The 18,460-nt window shown below is 39.3% G+C and overlaps 1 protein-coding gene across 1 annotated transcript in view; it reads left to right on the forward strand.

The window, feature by feature from the left end:
* Positions 1-18,460, forward strand: part of col7a1l (collagen type VII alpha 1-like) — a 152,679-nt gene that overhangs the window by 93,195 nt on the left and 41,024 nt on the right. The window contains exons 75-89 of the mRNA XM_055225585.1: positions 198-263; positions 2,244-2,288; positions 4,377-4,424; positions 6,806-6,859; positions 6,950-6,988; positions 8,387-8,923; positions 9,000-9,035; positions 11,753-11,779; positions 11,861-11,920; positions 13,859-13,984; positions 16,865-16,936; positions 17,228-17,263; positions 18,012-18,071; positions 18,179-18,223; positions 18,379-18,414. Of these exons, the coding sequence (XP_055081560.1) occupies positions 198-263; positions 2,244-2,288; positions 4,377-4,424; positions 6,806-6,859; positions 6,950-6,988; positions 8,387-8,923; positions 9,000-9,035; positions 11,753-11,779; positions 11,861-11,920; positions 13,859-13,984; positions 16,865-16,936; positions 17,228-17,263; positions 18,012-18,071; positions 18,179-18,223; positions 18,379-18,414 (1,287 nt within the window). The remainder of the gene's footprint in view (positions 1-197; positions 264-2,243; positions 2,289-4,376; positions 4,425-6,805; positions 6,860-6,949; positions 6,989-8,386; positions 8,924-8,999; positions 9,036-11,752; positions 11,780-11,860; positions 11,921-13,858; positions 13,985-16,864; positions 16,937-17,227; positions 17,264-18,011; positions 18,072-18,178; positions 18,224-18,378; positions 18,415-18,460) is intronic.

Consider the following 18,460-nt stretch of genomic DNA (forward strand, 5'->3'; position numbering starts at 1 on the left):
AACAGCCTGCTCCTGTGGCCTTCGTCCAAACATCTGCATGAAACGTTTTGCTCTGATCTTGAGCGTAACAGAAAGTGTCATTGTGTTTGGAGATGGAAGAGCAGCGAGAGCAGCTGAGCTCAGTCACACTGTCCTTGTGTCTAAATCTGTAAATGACAAACTATTGTGTTTATTTTTACATGTTTGAATCTGGTCAGGAAGAAGAGACGTCCATCCACAGGCCTGAGCAAACTGAGAGAGCAGAGCGAGTGACAGAGGAGCAGGTAAGAGACGAGTGTAAAGAGTGTGTGCGACCACAGGGCTGCAACTGTTATTTTAGGAGCCCACTAGTCCAACATTATTATTATTTTTAATTAGTCGACTAATCAGTGGACTACTCAAGGATTTAAAAAAAAAAATTTATTAGTCGACTAGTTAACAAGTTTTATTTTTTTAAGTTAACTAGTAATTTTTTTTTTTTCTTTCTTTTTTTTTTTTAGTCGACTAGTCAATGAATTATATTTTTTATAGTCGGCTAGTCAACGATTTTAAAAAAATTAGTCGAGGAGTCAACAAATTATTTATTTTTTTAATTTTAATTTTTTTATTAGTTGACCAGCCAACTTTTTTTTTATTTTTTTTTATTAATTGACTAGTCAGGAATTTTTTTTTTAAATTGACCGACTAGAAAACAGTTTACATTTTTTTGTTAGTAGACCAGTCAACATTTTTTTTTTTTTTTTTAATAGTCGACTTGCCAACGATTTTCTTTTAATTAGTTGGCTAGTCACCAATTAATTTAGTCAATTTATTAATTTTTTATTAGTTGACTACACAACAATTTATTTATTTTATTAGTCGACTAGACATCACATTTTTTTAATTAGTTGACTAGTAAACAGTTTTTTGTTTTTTTTTATTGGTCAACAAATCAACTTTTTTTTTTATTTATTTATTTTTTATTAGTCTAGTCAACCGGTCATTTCTACTGTACACAGACACTTTTTGAACACATTATCAACCAAATAAATATTGAAATATGGTGACTGGAAGCTTCTACACAGAGAATATTTACAAATAAAATGAAAAAATATATTTAGGTCTAATAATGCCACCATTTTTGTTATAAAAAGGTGTTTTCGTATGTTTTGTTCTTTCTTTTTTTTTTATTATTTATTTGTCAGGGACCGTGTACAAATTCATTAATCTTACAAAAGAGAAGATTTAACTACAGCTACTTTCAAAATACAACTGACTCTAGGGATGAGGTGGGTTAAGTGTCTTGCCCAAGGACACAACGACAGGATTCATCTGTGGGAGCTGGAATCGCACCGTCAACCTGTGGGTCAGCGGATTGGATTTTTAATAGTAGATTACAGTCGTATACATCAGAACACCCGAGTTCACCGTGTTTTCATGTTCATTTCGTCTGTTGGATTTGTGCAGGTAAAGATAAAAATAACAGGAAGTAGCGTCGCGTTCTAAAAAGTTCTGTCCCCGTCTCCGTCATCGCAAAGTTCAAAATACAGGGACGAGTTATGCATTGACTTCTTGTTCAAAATTGCTGATCTGATCCTCATCCTACCTCTTCACTGTGGCACTTCACCGCAGTAAACAGCAGATCTGAAAATACTCGTTTAAATTGTTCTGTGACATTTTTAAGTTGACTCAGATTCTGAATGTTTTGAATAATTGCAAAGAAGCACAGAGATGTGGGCGGGGACAGAGGAAAGGTGAAAACTCTTTTTAAAAGTTAATTACTCATACTTACTCATTACATTAAAGAAAATAATCTCCAAATCAGACCAGTAACGGACTAATAGAGCCTTTACTTTAACTCACATGTGTCAAACTCAAGGCCCGTGGTCCAAATGCGGCCCGCCATGTCATTTTATGTGGCCCGCGACAAAGAAAATTAAAAGGTATGACTGTCTTAAAATGTCAGTTTATCATTAGATACACAGTTAAACAGCCATTTTTTCATGTCTATGCAAATCCATATGCAATATTTGTAACTTGAATAAGCAATAAACATAGAAATAGTTAATTAACAAGATTAAAAAGTATTTATTGTACATTAAATTTGGGTACATTTAGTGACATTTACCTTACAGTTAGTCACATCTGGCCCTTTGAGAACAACCGTTTTGTTGATGTGGCCCTTTGTGAAAATGAGTTTGACGCCCCTGCTTTAACTTGTCACTTATAAACCGGAAAATAACATAACACACTTTAACCTTTACTTCCTGTTTTGTTTGTTGCAGGAGTCAGATCTGATGGATTCTCCTCCCACAGAAGAACCAGACAAGGTAAAAATAAAAGTTCTTTCTACACTCATCCTGCTTCTATTCATCTTTTCTTTGCACGGCTGAAGCATGACGCTCTGTTTGCTCTTTCTGTTTCATTGACTCATTCAGATGAACTAAACCTCACATTTAAACTGTTCTAAGATTTCACCAGTGCAAAAGTTGCATTTTATGTGAATGCTGAATGTGACAGAATGCCTCGTGTAAAAGCCCCACTGCACCAAAGCATGAGCCCGTACGCTCCCAGCATGCTTTGAGCATGTTCCACACAGTGTGTAACGAGAATGAGTCAAACGGTCGTTAAGGTGAGACACTGCAGGAGAAAAGAAAAAAGTCTTACATTTTAAACTTTTAGGTTTTTCTTCAGGAAAAGGTTTCAAATATAACCAAGGCATTTATGGGCTTCAGTTTAATAAATATTAGATACACAAAGATTTACAGACGGGATTTGGGATTTTGTACTTTCCTCATAGAAAACTGGTGCAAAATGTCAAATTGTGTGTCCTTTTTGTTGTTAAACCAAACGGACAATTGGACATCAACAAATGCGTCTGTGATTCCTCAAAATCTTACAGTACAAGATGTTTGTGTGTAGGAGATACTTTTAAGCTATACTTTTATTTAAACAGTAGATGTCAGATGTGAACCCTGCCCCTCCCCTCACCTGGCCCCTTTCCCCTCTGCTCACTTAGCCCCTCCTCCTTTCTCTCACCTGGCCCCTCCCCCTTCTGCTCACCTAGCCACTCCTCCTTTGCCTCATCTGGTCCCGCCCCCTTTGCTCACTTAGCCCCTCCTCCTTTGCCTCATCTGGTCCCGCCCCCTTTGCTCACTTAGCCCCTCCTCCTTTCCCTCACCTGGCCCCTCCCCCTTTGCTCACCTAGCCCCTCCTCCTTTCGCTCACCTGTCCCCTCCCCCTTCTGCTCACCTAGCCACTCCTCCTTTGCCTCATCTGGTCCCGCCCCCTTTGCTCACTTAGCCCCTCCTCCTTTCCCTCTCCTGGCCCCTTCCCCCTCTGCTCACCTAGCCCCTCCCCCTTTCCCTCACCTGTCCCCTATGCTCACCTGTCCCCTATGCTCACCTGTCCCCTCCCCCTTCTGCTCACCTAGCCACTCCTCCTTTGCCTCATCTGGTCCCGCCCCCTTTGCTCACCTAGCCCCTCCTCCTTTCCCTCATCTGGCCCCTCCCCCTTCTGCTCACCTAGCCCCTCCTCCTTTCCCTCATTTGGTCCCTCCCCATTCCACTCACCTGTTCCCTCCCCTTCCCTCACCTTGCCCCTCCTTTCCCTCTCCTGGCCCCTCCCCCCTCTGCTCACCTAGCCCCTCCCCCTTTCCCTCACCTGTCCCCTATGCTCACCTGGCTCCTCCCCTCACCTGTCCCCTCCCCCCTTTGCTCACTTTCTGTCCCCGTGCTGAGGACACGTCCTTTATATGGATCTACGGTTTATTAAATTAAATAATAAAACATTTTAACTGCACAGATTGGACAGTTTGACATTTCCGTGTGAAAGTTTATCACAAACACCGATACTTCACACACAAATTAAGCCTGCACTGTCTCACCTTAAACAGTAGGCGGCGCCCAAACGTAGATTAGTTTTTTTAATACTTTCTCTTTCTTATTTTTAAACAGGACGCCTCTTAGCTCCAGAGAGTCTGTCTATAGAGTAAAGATTTCACAGCAGCGTCTCTTGTGGACACACATCCAGACAGAACAAAACCTCCACACTTTTGGATTCAATTTTAAAATATCTGTAATTATTGTTTTTTATGTCTTTGGCTTTACCCTTTTTGACATCGAACGTATTTATTAAAATGACCCATCACTATCCACAGCAGTACTTCTCATGATACAGACTTAATTTATTTGAATGTTTTGTGGTTTGTGGACACAGTGTACAAGTGTAACAGTCTCAGCCTTTTCCACTGGTGAAATGTATTTCCGTTGCTGTATTTTGTGTCTTTGTTTACGGCTCTGCATGTACAAGTAAAGGTGTTTAAACAAACTGGGTGTCGGTCCTTTTTCTACGGACGTACTTGATATATTTTAGCTGCTGGTGTGGATTGTGACGATGTTCATGTGTGGACTTGGCAGGTTTCTAAAGTCAGGGTGAGAAAAAGTGTGCGGTCGACTCATTCAGGGGTAAGTCTGAGAATAATTTGAAGATTTTTTTTTATCCGTGGTCGGGAATATTCAAATTAACATATTGAAATGATTATTTTCTGAAACCCTTTGTCTTCATTTTTATCATAATCAATAAAATAAAAGACAGACAGGGACAGAGCTGAGTTGTATATGTCCAATATGTTCTTTTTGTATGATCTGTTTATTATTATTGCATTTTTTTTTTTACATGATTTGAAATTTAAACCATTTATTATGTTTACAAGCCGTCTATCTCAGACAGAACAACAATAATAATAATAAACAGACAATAGAAGAACATATTGCACATATAAAACTGAAAAATTTGAATAAAACTCTTTATTTCCATGTGGTTGTTCTGTTTCATGTCGTCACCTGTTCCTCGCTGCTGCACGACACAGACAGACAGCGGTGAAGGAAATACGCACTTTTGTCGTCCAGGTCTGATCCACAGCCTCCTGCAACAATTTGTCCAGTTGACCGATTTAATTTCATCTTTTGCTACAGAAATTGGAGCAACAAAATACTAAAGTAAAAGTAAAACATCTATTTAAGTAAAAGTATTAATGAAGTTGTTTAAAAATGTACTTATGGAGTATTTTGCACATATTTTGAGGTCTCGTAAAGCTTCAAATGTACTGAATCGTGCTGAATTTTGTTCACTATAACAATTGAACTGATGTTTTTAGTTGTATATTTTTGCTCAAAGTATGACCTTTAGCAAAAGAGAAATTCAAATCTGTCAAACGGGAAAAAAGTTGTAGGAGTGAAGACGTTTGGCTGCTCATCCAACCACTTCTGGTCAGATTACTGCTGGACACTGCCTTATATCTGTTTGTCTCATCTATCTCCTATTTATTTATTTATTTATTTATTTTAATTAGGACAGTGCACATTAATCAACATGTCAACAAACAGCATCAGTGTAAATATGCTGGAATTAGCCCAATAGCTCGTTTACACCTGTTGTCCTAAGGCAGGTCAGAAACAGAACATTTAAAGAAACACACAGACGAGACAAAAGTGCACAAAGACACGACAAGTGAACCACAATAGACCATTCTCTGAGTTTAAGATGCCCCAAGAAGAAAATAATCTACAAGTGTGAGCGTGTTTGATCATTTTTCAACCAGTGTTTCAGAATGTTCTTGAAGGTTGAAAAAGCCCCACAGTTCCTGACACGGGCAGGTCGTGTGATCCATGACTGTGATCCTCTGATAAACGTCACCGTTTGGCCAAATCTGGTCCTGCGTCTCTGTACGTCACAGTCTCCTCTGGTCAATGCTCTCGTGTTCACTCGGTCAGTCGTTTTTTTTACTTATAAAATCCATTAATGGTGGAGGAGGAGTCCATTTAAAACTTTAAAAATAAGGCAAGCATCCATAAATACCTGACAACTTTCAAGATCCAAAATATTATACTTACTTAGATGTTACAATAGTGATACTGTAGAGTGTTTTCTGTCCAGTGTTTTCGATGTTTTTTGAAGAGGGACTTTAGGGGCTTCAGGACGGCGTCTGATGTGTGAGACCATGTGGTATAACAGTAAGATGTGTCTGAATATCATGGCATATACGCTTTACTTTGCTGCTTCCGTCGTCAGATAAGGTCTTATATGTTTGAAGTTTGACAGATCTAATTTAATTATACAAGACATTTTTTTCTTTACATGCTGTTTAAAATTTAGGTTAGAGTCAAAATCTACCCCAAGGTATTTAAATTGTTCAGTGTATAACTCCATCCTCAGACTGACAGGTGTGAGGGCATCCATTAAGGGCCTGAATGATTACACCAAGTATGTCTCAGGCACAGTTCATGCTTAGTGCAGCTCATTAAACTCTGGCCTACAAATAGAAACTATAAACAAACAGGTGGGTCAGCTTCGGTGTAGTTAGCTCCTCTCTTCAGACAGATATAAGGCAGTGTCCAGCAGTAATCTGACCACAACTGGAGGCTTTTATTATGAATCGGACCTGGACGACTGCGGGTTTACACAAACAAACTATGAACTTGATAAAAACAACAAACATAAAAAAAACTCTCAGGCTTTTCTGCAGGTCTGATACAATAATAAAAAACACTTTCACGTTACAGTCCTGTTCAAAAATGTAGTAGAAAGTACAGATACTGCTCTCAAATATAGTGAAGTAAAAGTAAGTACGGATAAAACTATTCTATTCAAGTACTTTAACGTTCCACCTCTGCAGACTGACCAATACGACGGCTAGAAAAGCAGATTGTATGTTTTCTATGTTTGAGAACGGACCTGGATTAAACAGAAAAACACAGAATCACAAAAAAGAACAGATTTGAAGATCAGCGTTAAGTCAGATTTTTAAAGTTTTATCGGCTTTTCCAATGAAATGTTGCCGTTTCAGGCGTTCATGCCGGGGGCTCCGGGCAGGACAGGCCCATTCAAAGAAGCACCACGAGTACGCACTTTAGTATTTTGACTAGAATAATGATGATTATAATAAAGATTTAACAATGACACTGAACCAGTCGTGCTCTGTTTATTTCAGTATCTCACGTCAGGAGCTCAAGGTTATAACAGCTTCAGTGTAAGTTTACTTTTATTTCACGTGTGTTTCTGACTCAGCTGGAGCAGGTGCAGAGTCCATAATTTATTCACCCGCTCCTTTCTCATTTAAAGGTGCAGTGCGTGACTTTTCTCTTAGTTAGAAAGCAACTACCATGAATTTGGGACTATTGAGCGCACCTGAATATAAGTCGCATGTTACAAATATGTCGTAACCTGAGATATTTACACAGAAAGACGGTACACAGAGTTTATTTTTAGTTTTAATTTAAGACACGCTTTTTTTTTTTTTCAAACTGTGCCTGAAAATCAACACGGGATGAACATACTGCAGGTTTAGAAAATAAAACGGCACCAACACAGGCCGTTTGCTTTTATTTCCTCTGAAAGATTTTGTCGTCTTTTTACATCGACAAAGTTCTTCCCGTTGCCGCCATCAGTTCATTGACGCCAAACTTACGTGCAGTGGATCTATTTCCTTCTTTGACGCCAGATCCATTGCCTTTATCTTAAATGATGACAGTTCAAAACTAGTGTATTCTTCAGCGCATAATCTTTCCCCATGTCTGTCTCACTTTTGCGTTTACAGCTAGAGAGCGCCCCCCGGTACCGCAGGGTTCAAAACCTGGGAAAAAGTAGCAGTTTATCGTCCGAAATTGATGGTATTTGTCTCCAGGGTGATGTTGTTGCTTTGTCTGGAATAGTCGACCGTACGGCATTAAAGTAAATATCGAACATTAACGCCATTAAGGTTGTTTCTGTTGCTCAAAAACACTGAAAAAAGCATTCATACAGCGAGCGGGGTTACCTTTCCACAGATCTGACCTGTGACTTGTCCTGGGGGGCTTCTTGTCCGTCAGGCTGTCCCAGGGCAGCTGTGGCTACAGTAGGATCTTTTGAGTGTCCAAAAAGACACTATATGAATCTGATGCATTATTATTATTATTATTATTATTATTATTATTATTATTATTATTATTATTATTTATTTTATTTATTTTATTTATTTTATTTATTTTATTTATTTTATTTATTTTATTTATTTTAATTTTTTTTATCATTATTACTATCATTGTTATTGTTATTATTATTTAATCATTATTTTTATGATGATTATTATTATTTAATCATTATTATTATTATTATTTAATCATTGTCATTATTATTATCCCTATTGAGCGAGATAGGTTTAATGCTTTATTGTGGAACATTCCAACAAATAATAATACTACTCTAATCGCCATGGAGACAAGCGGGAGATATATACCCCTCAACCTGCAAAGTTACACAATGCACCTTTAAAGACTCCACCCATATAGAAATGTAATGAAATCTAAAACCTACAATATAAAAATCATTATACCTAGTTTGAGTGAAGATTTTTGGTGAATTTTAATTGTCTTCAAACATATTTTTCCAGAACAAAAAGCCCGAAAAGTCGTCTAGACCCAGTGGTAAACTCGGAGTGAGGAGCAGACTGAGCTTCCTCGCCACACAGAGCGAACTCGAGGAGAAAGAAAACGACAAATGGGACGCAGAACCTACAGAAACAAGCTACGACCCGGGTTTTGAGGAAGAGGAGGAGAGCGGAGACTACGGGTGGACCACGGACGACGAAGACGAAGATGTAGACGGAGACGAGCTCGAGCGGGACAGAGAGAGGGAGCGACTTGCGATGGCGCGAGAAAGAGAGGAGTTAGAGCGAGAGAGAGAACTGGAGAGGCAAGCGGAGAGAGAGAGGACACGAGACGAAGATCTAGACCAGGATCTGGACCGAGCGGAGACCGACGAGGACCTGGATCGAGGCCCGGACCGGGACAGGACTGAGGAAGACTTGGAGAGAGAGAGGATGGAGTGGGAGAGGAGGAGAGAGGAGATGGAGAGGAGGAGACAAGAAGGTTATGACCCCGAAACACAGCAACCCTACCCATACTCCCCTGAATACTTTTTATTTAAGGTAATATCGTGTAAAAGTGACAAAATTTATCTTTAAAACCGTCAGGAGAAATAGTGTTTGTTTGTTTTTATCACAGGGGCAGCCGGGAGAGAGCGGGAGACCAGGAGCAAAGGTGAAAACAAACACAACGACTCAAACGTTCCCCATGTTGGTTATAAAGACGCCCACACATGGAGAAATCGCTTAAAACATTTATATCTTAACACATATGTCTTTTTTAATCAGTATTAGCGAAGAGATATTATGGAAAATCAACTTTCTGGAGTTTTCTACCACGTTATAACGCTTTTTTCTTTTCAAAAACATGCCTGAAGTGGTTTTAAATATCATCAGTACGTGTTTGAGCAATCTAGCGATCTCTTCCAGGCCATTTCCAAACCCTTTTTACGGTTAGTTGTGAGATTTGTCCATTGCTCCGCCCATAAGTCGACGTCACCCATGCTCCTATATGCGACAATACTCCATAAATATACAAAAACATGATACGAAACTACGCTACGACTTCACAAACTTGACGTGATGTGCAGTGGTTTCGTTGATGCCGATTAGCGCAGTGGAAAATGAAAGTGAAACTGGTAAAATATGTGAATACGGTGGCGAATGTAGCAGTTTTAAAACAATAAAAGGAAACACGGTGATATAAATATGTGTTAGCAGTTAGCAGTTAGCAGCTAATACCCCATAGAAATAAAATACCTCCTATTTAAAATAAAATAATAAAGATTTCATTAGCAAAATATGTTCAGTAGCGCTATATACACTCAATGTCCTATGTTCTGTTTTAGCTTTAGGTTTTTATCAAGATATATATTAAAAAAAACATCTTTAACAGAGTAAAATCAATGCTAAGTTGCTGTCGGTTTGAATCTGACTCTTATTAGTTTATTCTGTTCTTTTGTTATTAAGCAACACACTTCAGCCATGTTTTCATGCGTTAATGGAGGTGTAATGGAGCTCAACAGGGACCGCCCACCATTTGGTCTGGTAAATTTCCTGTTCACTTTTAAAAAAACGCTCGGGGTGAGTCAGATTTGAGCCAAAACCTGCATTTTTATTTAAACGGCCCGTGTTATGTTGTTTTCTGATCTATGTTATTATGTCATTTCCTCATCACAAACGGACCTGGAGTTGTTGTGTTTTGTTTCATTCACACACGTTTAACACACAAACAAACCCTTCATATTTAGACTGAGCTCTTCCCTCAAACTTGAAAACACTCAGTTCCACCTTGTGATGTCATCATGTGGTGATACAGGAAGTGCGAACTGTGTTTTTAAACTCCACACACTTTCATTTCTAGAATCATTTGGTTAATTTCAGCTCAGGAATTCTTTACTGGACAAAAGGTAAAATGTAGCTGTTAAATTGAAAACTACCACTTGATGACATCACAAAGTGGAACAGAGCGTTTTGAGCTTTGTAGATGTTACAGACTAATAGTAAAAAAGTTACTCAAACATGTGTGAATGAAACAAAACACAACTCCAGGTCTGTTTTTGATGAGGCAATGACATTATAACATGACTTAAAGCTCATAACAGTCATTTTTGCGTAATATAGGACCTCAGTAGTTAGCACGTAGCTAGTTAGCCTTAGCCATTCCTCTAAACTCTTAATATTTGATCAACCTATGGGAAAAAATTTATGGGAAATTTACTTCCGGAATCAGCGCGAACATCTAATCCAGGCGTTTTGACACATGGGCCACAGTGGGTTCTACAATTTGACAGAGGGTTTATAGGGTTTATGTTTATATTACATTAGAATTTGGGCCGGATTAATAAACCCAAAGGGCCGTGTGTGTCCCCCGGGCCGTAGTTTGCCCGAGTCTGGTCTAAGCGGAGGGGACTGTTGAGCTCCAATGGTAGTGGTTGGGAGAGCACAGAGCGTATCAAGGAGTAAGGACACTTAGCAACGCTGTCAATCAAACCTGTTGCTAACGCTAGCGCAACCTCAGTGAAAAAATGCGCCTGATTTCTCCGATATTAATGTTCATATCTTGAGTTACAGACACAATAGCAAAATAAAAACCCCAGGATCATGTATCGCGGGTTAATACGAACATTTAAAGACCAAAATTTGCTCACTTCTTACTTGGAACGTGGCGGCTAGCGGGTTAGCTACGTCCATTTATATACACAGTCACAGATTGGCAGCCATGTTGTCATTAGTCTGCCCCAGGACATCTATGGCTCTAGCTTGCCACCTCAAGTCTTGGCTTAAAAAACAAAACAAAACATAAATCCAAAATGATATCAGGAACATTTAGTTTTTATTGTGCCCACACTTTTGTCTCCAGCCCAGACAGAAAACACGCGCACATTTCGTTACAAAGCGTATTATTAAACCCCATATAATTTTCCATTGAGCTGCATTAGACGGTTGTGGGTCTGACGTAACAACGGAGACATTGTGTCCTATTCTTTCCGAGACAGAATCATATCTGTGTGCTGTGAAGACGCGTTGAGTCATGGTAACAACCCACTGATTACACTAATTAAAACCTTCATCATCATCACCCCCCCCCTCCCCATCACAAACAAAAAAACTGACAAACGCTTCATAAAAAATATCACGGCTCTGCTTTGTGGCACTGGCACTGGCGAAGATCCTTGTCAAAGTTGTCAAAATAAATAATTAAATAAAGTCCTGGGGTTTTGAAGTTGCTTTTTTCCCGTCTTGTTTTGATGCGGGGACAGAGGATTAAAGTCGACATTAATAATTCTTTTTACTGACAGCTCTGCTTAGTCTGCAGTTTCTTTTAAGTTTTTGTTTTATATTTCATGCTTTCGACGCGTCCGTACTGACTGCTGTGTTTGTGGCACTCAGGGAGAAATCGGAGAAAAGGGGCAAAAGGTAAAATTGTTATTATTGCTCGTTGATATAAGTTGGATTGTTATTGGAAAGTGAAAGTAAATTTAAATGTTTATGTTTTAGGGGGAGCCAGGCATGGGCTACAGAGGACCTGAAGGACAGGCCGGACCTCCTGGACAGAAGGTAAGAATCCAGCTAACTTTATTTTTTTTAAACGACATTTTACAACAGAAGTTTTTTCCAAGAAGTGACACAGTAAAGTAGAGTCATTTTCTAGGATTTTAGCTGATACTTTTGCCAGATGCTCTTCCAGTCACACCCAGATACAACCACAGACTGTACGGTATATGTAAATGGACATAGCTAACGGGCTAGCCTGCTGTCGGACCTGAGGGTTGGATTGATAGTGTTGCTAACGCGTTACCATTAACATCCTCGCTACTGATTGGCTCTTTGGTTGCTATGATTAATAACAGACAAATCAGGTGCCTTTTTTCGCCAAGGTCGCTCACACTATAACAGACAAATCCCACTAGAACGGACAAATCCCGCTAGAACGGACAAATGCCGTTAGGACGGACAAATCCCACTAAAATGGACAAATCCCACTAGAACAAACAAATTCCGGGATAACAGACAAATCCTGCTAGAACAAACAAATGCCGTTAGAACAGACAAATCCCGCTATAATGGAAAAATCCCTCTATAACAGACAAATGTCGCTAAAATGGACAAATCCCGCTACAACTGACAAATCCCACTAGAACTGACAAATCCCGCTATAACGTACAAATCCCACTAGAACAAACAAATTCCAGGATAACAGACAAATCCTGCTAGAACAGACAAATCCCGCTAGAATGGACAAAAGTCGCTAGAACGGACAAATCCCACTAAAGCGGACAAATCCCGCTATAACAGAAAATCCCGCTAGAACGGAAAAATTCCGCTAGAACGGACAAATCCCGCGATAATGTACAAATCCCGCTATAACGCACAAATCCCGCTAGAACAAACAAATTCCGGTATAACAGACAAATCTGGCTATAAGGGACAAATCCCGCTAGAACAAACAAATCCCAGTAGAACAGACAAATCCCGCTACAACAGACAAATCCCGCTATAATGGACAAATCCCGCTATAACGTACAAATCCCGCTAGAACAAACAAATTCCGGGATAACAGACAAATCCTGCTATAATGGACAAATCAAGCGCCTTCTTTCGGCAAGGTCACTCCCACTAGACTTAGAGTTTGACTGACAGTGTTGCTAAGGCGTTACCTTCAACATCCTCGCTACACATTGGCTCTTTGGTTGCTATGATACTCGCGGTCAAAATTCCAAATATGGAACTCATCTCCAAATTCGCCGCTGCAACTGCTCCAGCCTCGGCGAACTTCATTTGTCTGAACGCTGCGGGTGACGTCGCACTCACTCAGTCCACTTCTTTACACAGTCTAAGGTCCAAACATAAATCAAACCCGCCAACCGCTAATCAAGTATTTAAGAGACGTGAGGTAGAGGCTGGTAAAGAACGACAGATTATAATGAGTCTGCATAGTTTAGCAATTAAACAAGAGCAGGGAAAGTAAACAAGGTGAAAGTTTCAGGGTAAAACACGGGGCGGTATATGTCAAACTGCACTTTTAGATTTAAAACGACGTCCAAAACATCGTCTGGACCCAACTGTAGAAGTGTTTTCCAAAGAGTGACGCAGGAAAATAGTAGTGAAAAGAGTTGATATCTACACCAGATGCCCTTCCAGTCACACAAAACCAATCACGCACAAACTCCCAACTGTCTCTTTTATAATTTAAACAAGAACTAGCTTATTTAATATATATATGTGTCTGCTAAACCAATTATGGCTAGCAGCGTTTCAATCACTCTCTCTGATTGTCTTTCACTGTTTTAATTTAGCAAGTTAAATTGGCTCAGTCTGTTTTTGAAACTGTTACGAACATGTTATGTGATTAAAGCCGGGATTTAATTTGAAAGTAATTAATTTTAAAGTCATATAAGGCCCAAATCATAACATTACATAAAAGCAGAGACTGTTAATTGTGCGTCTCTCACACCGACTTTGCCGTTTCTTCTTTGTGTTTTGCGATCGTCGTAGGGCGAGCCTGGGGAGCCGGGGCCCCCTGGTGCTCAGGGCATACAGGGCATCCGGGGAAATGCGGGTCAGCTGGGCTCCCCCGGAATGAGAGGACCGCCCGGGGATCCTGGAGCGCCGGGAAGAGAGGTACGACGGGTTTGGATGGAGACGCTATGCTAACACTTAACCAGGACGAAGTTAACTCATCTTATTCTGGAAGTTGCCATGGGCGTCGCCATTGTCATTTGGGTTGTATTATTTTGTACGGAGCTGCCGATCTTGACAGGAAATAGGTTCAATAGGAACAAAAGAGCCGTTTTAAATCCTCCAGAGAATCGGTTCAGTGTTGACTGGTTGTTGCACATAAACACTGAACATTTGACACAAACAAACGTACTTTATATAATATTTTAGCGCTGAAACTTTTCCCAAATTCTCCATTGAAAGCGGATTTCCACTTAACCGGACGTGCTACTACAAAGAAAGCGCGGTTTAGTTGCATTTACAGAAAAAGTGGGCGGGGCAGAACAAGGTCATTAGGCTCTGTGCACTTTAGCGCCCAGCAAACTCACTGTTAGCGTCTCTACCTCCAGTCCAGTTTTCTCTATGAGGTTTTTGCATTTTTGATCACCTCGACAATGGAAATATGTTACATCCTATGCAATTCAATCATACCTAGCGGACCGTTACCAGTGCGTAAAAATAAAAGATAAAACCTCACCGTACCTCGCCTGTACTACAGGTGTGCCCCAAGGGTCCATTCTGGGGCCATTGCTCTTCAGTCTATACATTAATGACCTGCCCTCCATCTGCAGTGATATAGAAGTTTTAATGTAGCTGATGATACGGTCTTTTTTGTGCACGGTTCTGACGCTAATTCTGCTGCCGCTAAGTTATCCAGCACAATGGCAAAAGCACTAGAGTGGCTTAACATCTCCTGCCTTGCGTTGAACACCGAGAAAACGGTCACTATGCATTTCTCGAACAAAAAAACTCAAAATGTTTTCCCAAATATTTATGTGGATAATCGCATGATCAAAAACACTGAAGAGGTTAAACATCTAGGTGTCATATTGGACCCTTCACTTAACTTTAAAAATCACATTAAAAAGACCTGTAATGTCTTGAAGTTTAACATTGCGAACTTTCGACATTTATTAGGAACGCAGGCTTTGCAGGGTTCAAAGCGTAGGGAAAAGCGGCTTATACTCTGAAATTTACGGTACTTTGTTACTCATTTTGAACTCGCAAGCCGCCATTTTGTTGTGAAACAGACCGTGCATTTCTCTGATTGGTTAATTCGCCTGTCAATCACTCTGAACTGAAATCGACGAGACAGGTATAAAGTGCAAACTCACACATTTTTAAAAGCGTGTGTGGCCTATAAACTGACCAAACACTTCAAAAACTGAATCAGGACCATACAGACTCATCCTCAGACCTACTTTGATATGATTTATTTTACGTTTAGCATTATATTTAAACAATACCGTCTTCCTATTTAGTCCAGCAAACCCACCGCACCAGCCCGACCCAGCCCAATGGAACCGTGTCATTTGAGTTTTCGATATAATTGGATGATGTGTGATCTCAACACTACTGCTGACACGCTGCAAAGGAAACTAAACACTTTTTCTGCTGCACAAAGACGGCACATGTGTTTTTAAATAGATTTTTAATGAACTCACTCACCCGAGATTAAACCAGCAGCTGCTATGGGCACATTTGGACCTTATAATCCCAGAATACTGTATAAACGTAACGCAGTTTGAACATAAAGTGGTATTTAAAGGCACTGAGAAGTCATTGCTTTGCTTGGAATGTTCCACAGTATGGCATTAAACTACTATATCGACACAAACAGGACATTTACCGGTTGGATCTGTGCAGAGGCGACCGCGCTCACTGGGAAAATGTGTTTTGAAGCGATATTTTTAGGAAAGTCATTTTATTTGTACAGTAAAACAAATTCAAAAGTGCTTTAAAGAATAAAAAAAGACATTAAAACCATAAAACAACAAATCAAAACGTAAAAAAATCATCATAAAATTAACGTTAAAAGAGAAAAGTGCAGGATAAACCCCATTCGCAGATAAACAGAATGGTTCGGATTTAGACATTGTCATTTAGCAAAATTAATACATCTGTACTTTAAGAGGAGAAGATACATGAGTTTAATGCCATACTGTGGAACATTCCAGACAAACTAATATCATCTCCTCGGAGACAAAATTGGCAAAACTCATCTCAAGAAAAGTCACCTAGTTTTTTTTCGTATAATTGTATGATATATGGACAAACTCAGCACGGTTTTTGAAAGACGACAATATGTTGGACAGTGTAGATCAGATTTTGTGTCATGTGGAGGTTATCAGAAAAAAAAACACAATAAACAAAATAAAACAGGGGAAGGAAAAAAGAGGAAATTGCAAGATAGTCCAAACTCAGGAAACAGGAAGTAGAACTCAAAAACAGGAAGTAGAACTCAGAAACAGGAAGTAGAACTCAGAAACAGGAAGTAGAACTCAAAAACAGGAAGTACAACTCAAAAACAGGAAGTAGAACTCAGAAACAGAAGCACATAGGACACATGTCAAATTAAAACACATGGATTATAAAAATAAGGCAAACTACAACATGTTGTAGTTGCAGACGTAGGTGCAGTCTTCAACTTCTTTGTCTTCTTCTCGTTGTTTTGTATAAGTGTAAAGTTGAAGAAAAGGAGCGACCTGGTGACAAATCAATGACAGAGGCTCCTTTAACTCCTGCTTTGATGCTACAATAATTTTTTAGTTTTTTTATATAATACCTTCTGTGAATACAACTGCTGTAGGACGATGATTATTCTGGAACCTATGGTGCTATAAATGTTCCTGTATTCTGTTAAATTGCACCCTTGAAAAAAATTATAGTTGGATAATGTGCGATATCAAAACAAGAACTAATGTAAGCCTTTTTCCATAGTTTAAAAGATTAGATTTGTCTACTGTGTTTGCATTACTGTTTGTTTTATACTTTTTTATGCAGGGAGACAGAGGGAAACGTGGGAAGAACGGGACGCCAGGGAATCAAGGCCCCCGAGGACCTCCTGGGGCTCTGGTAATGGATTTATAGACTATGGTTTAACATTACATAACATTCCATTCTCCAGATGGGGGCAAGAGCCAGTTAACCCTGATGATTACATTCGCTCGTTAGTTTGTTAGTTCGTTTTTACCTCTGTCCCACATACTTTTAACATTTGTAACATGAGACAGTGTAACATTTGCAGATTCAAGTTGTACGTTTCAGTGTTTCATGTCATGATGGATGTGTGAGTGTTTGTGTTTTATCTGTATTAAATATCATTGGTCTATAATGTTGTGATGTCCTGTGTTTTTCTTCCTTTAGGGTGATCCTGGAATTCCTGGTGTGAAAGGAGAAAAGGTAAAATATCTATTCAAGGGTTTAAGGCACACGACTCTTTTTCCTGTTACGGGCGCCATTTGTAGGACTTTTGACCGGGTGTTCAAAGAATGTTTTTGGATTATTTTTTGGATTATTGTTCACCACATGTAAGGGAAAGGTAAGTTTATTTGTAGAGCGCAATTTGTACACAAAGTAATTCAAAGTGTTTCACAGAATAAGAAAGAAATAATCATCATAAAAATGTATATTAAAACAGAAAAGTGCAGAATAAACCCCTTTCAGTCATATGCAGATAAACAGAACAGTTTGAGCCTGGATGTAAATGTTGTTAATTGTCATTAGTCCTGGTTTAGTCCTTGTTTAGTCCATGTTCAGTCCTGGTTTAGTTCTGGTTCAGTCCGTGTTTGGTTTAGTCCCGGTTTAGTCTTGGTTTAGTCCTGGTTTAATCCTGGTTTAGCCCTGGTTTAGTCCATGTTTAGTCTTGGTTTAGTCCATGTTTCGTCCTTATTTAGTCCATGTTTAGTCCATGTTTAGTCCTGATTTAGTCCATGTTTCGTCCTTATTTAGTCCATGTTTAGTCCATGTTTAGTCCTGATTTAGTCCGTGTTTAGTCCTGATTTAGTCCATGTTTAGTCCATGTTTAGTCCTGGTTTAGTCCTGATTTAGTCCATGTTTAGTCCATGTTCAGTCCTGATTTAGTCCTGATTTAGTCCATGTTTAGTCCTGATTTAGTCCATGTTTAGTCCATGAGTACGTGTGTTTTTAGGGGGACAGTTTTCCTGGAGATCCTGGAGCCAGAGGTTTGGTGGGATTCCCAGGGAGAAAGGTGAAACGTTACACACACATTTATCCCACACATTTGATCATGACATATTTAGTTTTCTAGTTTTAATGTAACTTTTATGATGCTTCTTTTACTTGGTATGTTTTTAGGGTGAAAAGGGGACACCGGGTGAAAAAGGTCTTCCAGGACATATGGTAAACAACACTCACAGTAGTAAAAGTGTAACAACAACTAGATTTTTTTTACAGTAGTAGCATAAAAACTTGAATAAAAACGTGACCTTTTACCATTTACACACAACCTGCTTCTGACTTTATGGTAAACTTTATTTTATTTTTGTATTTTCCAGGGCGCCAAAGGGTTTCGAGGCACTAAAGGTGAAAAAGTAAGTATTTAAATGAACTTTCTCATTCACATCTCATAGTCATTTC

This window comes from Periophthalmus magnuspinnatus, chromosome 12 (assembly GCF_009829125.3).
Source record: "Periophthalmus magnuspinnatus isolate fPerMag1 chromosome 12, fPerMag1.2.pri, whole genome shotgun sequence".
Classification (NCBI taxonomy): Eukaryota; Metazoa; Chordata; class Actinopteri; order Gobiiformes; family Gobiidae; genus Periophthalmus; species Periophthalmus magnuspinnatus.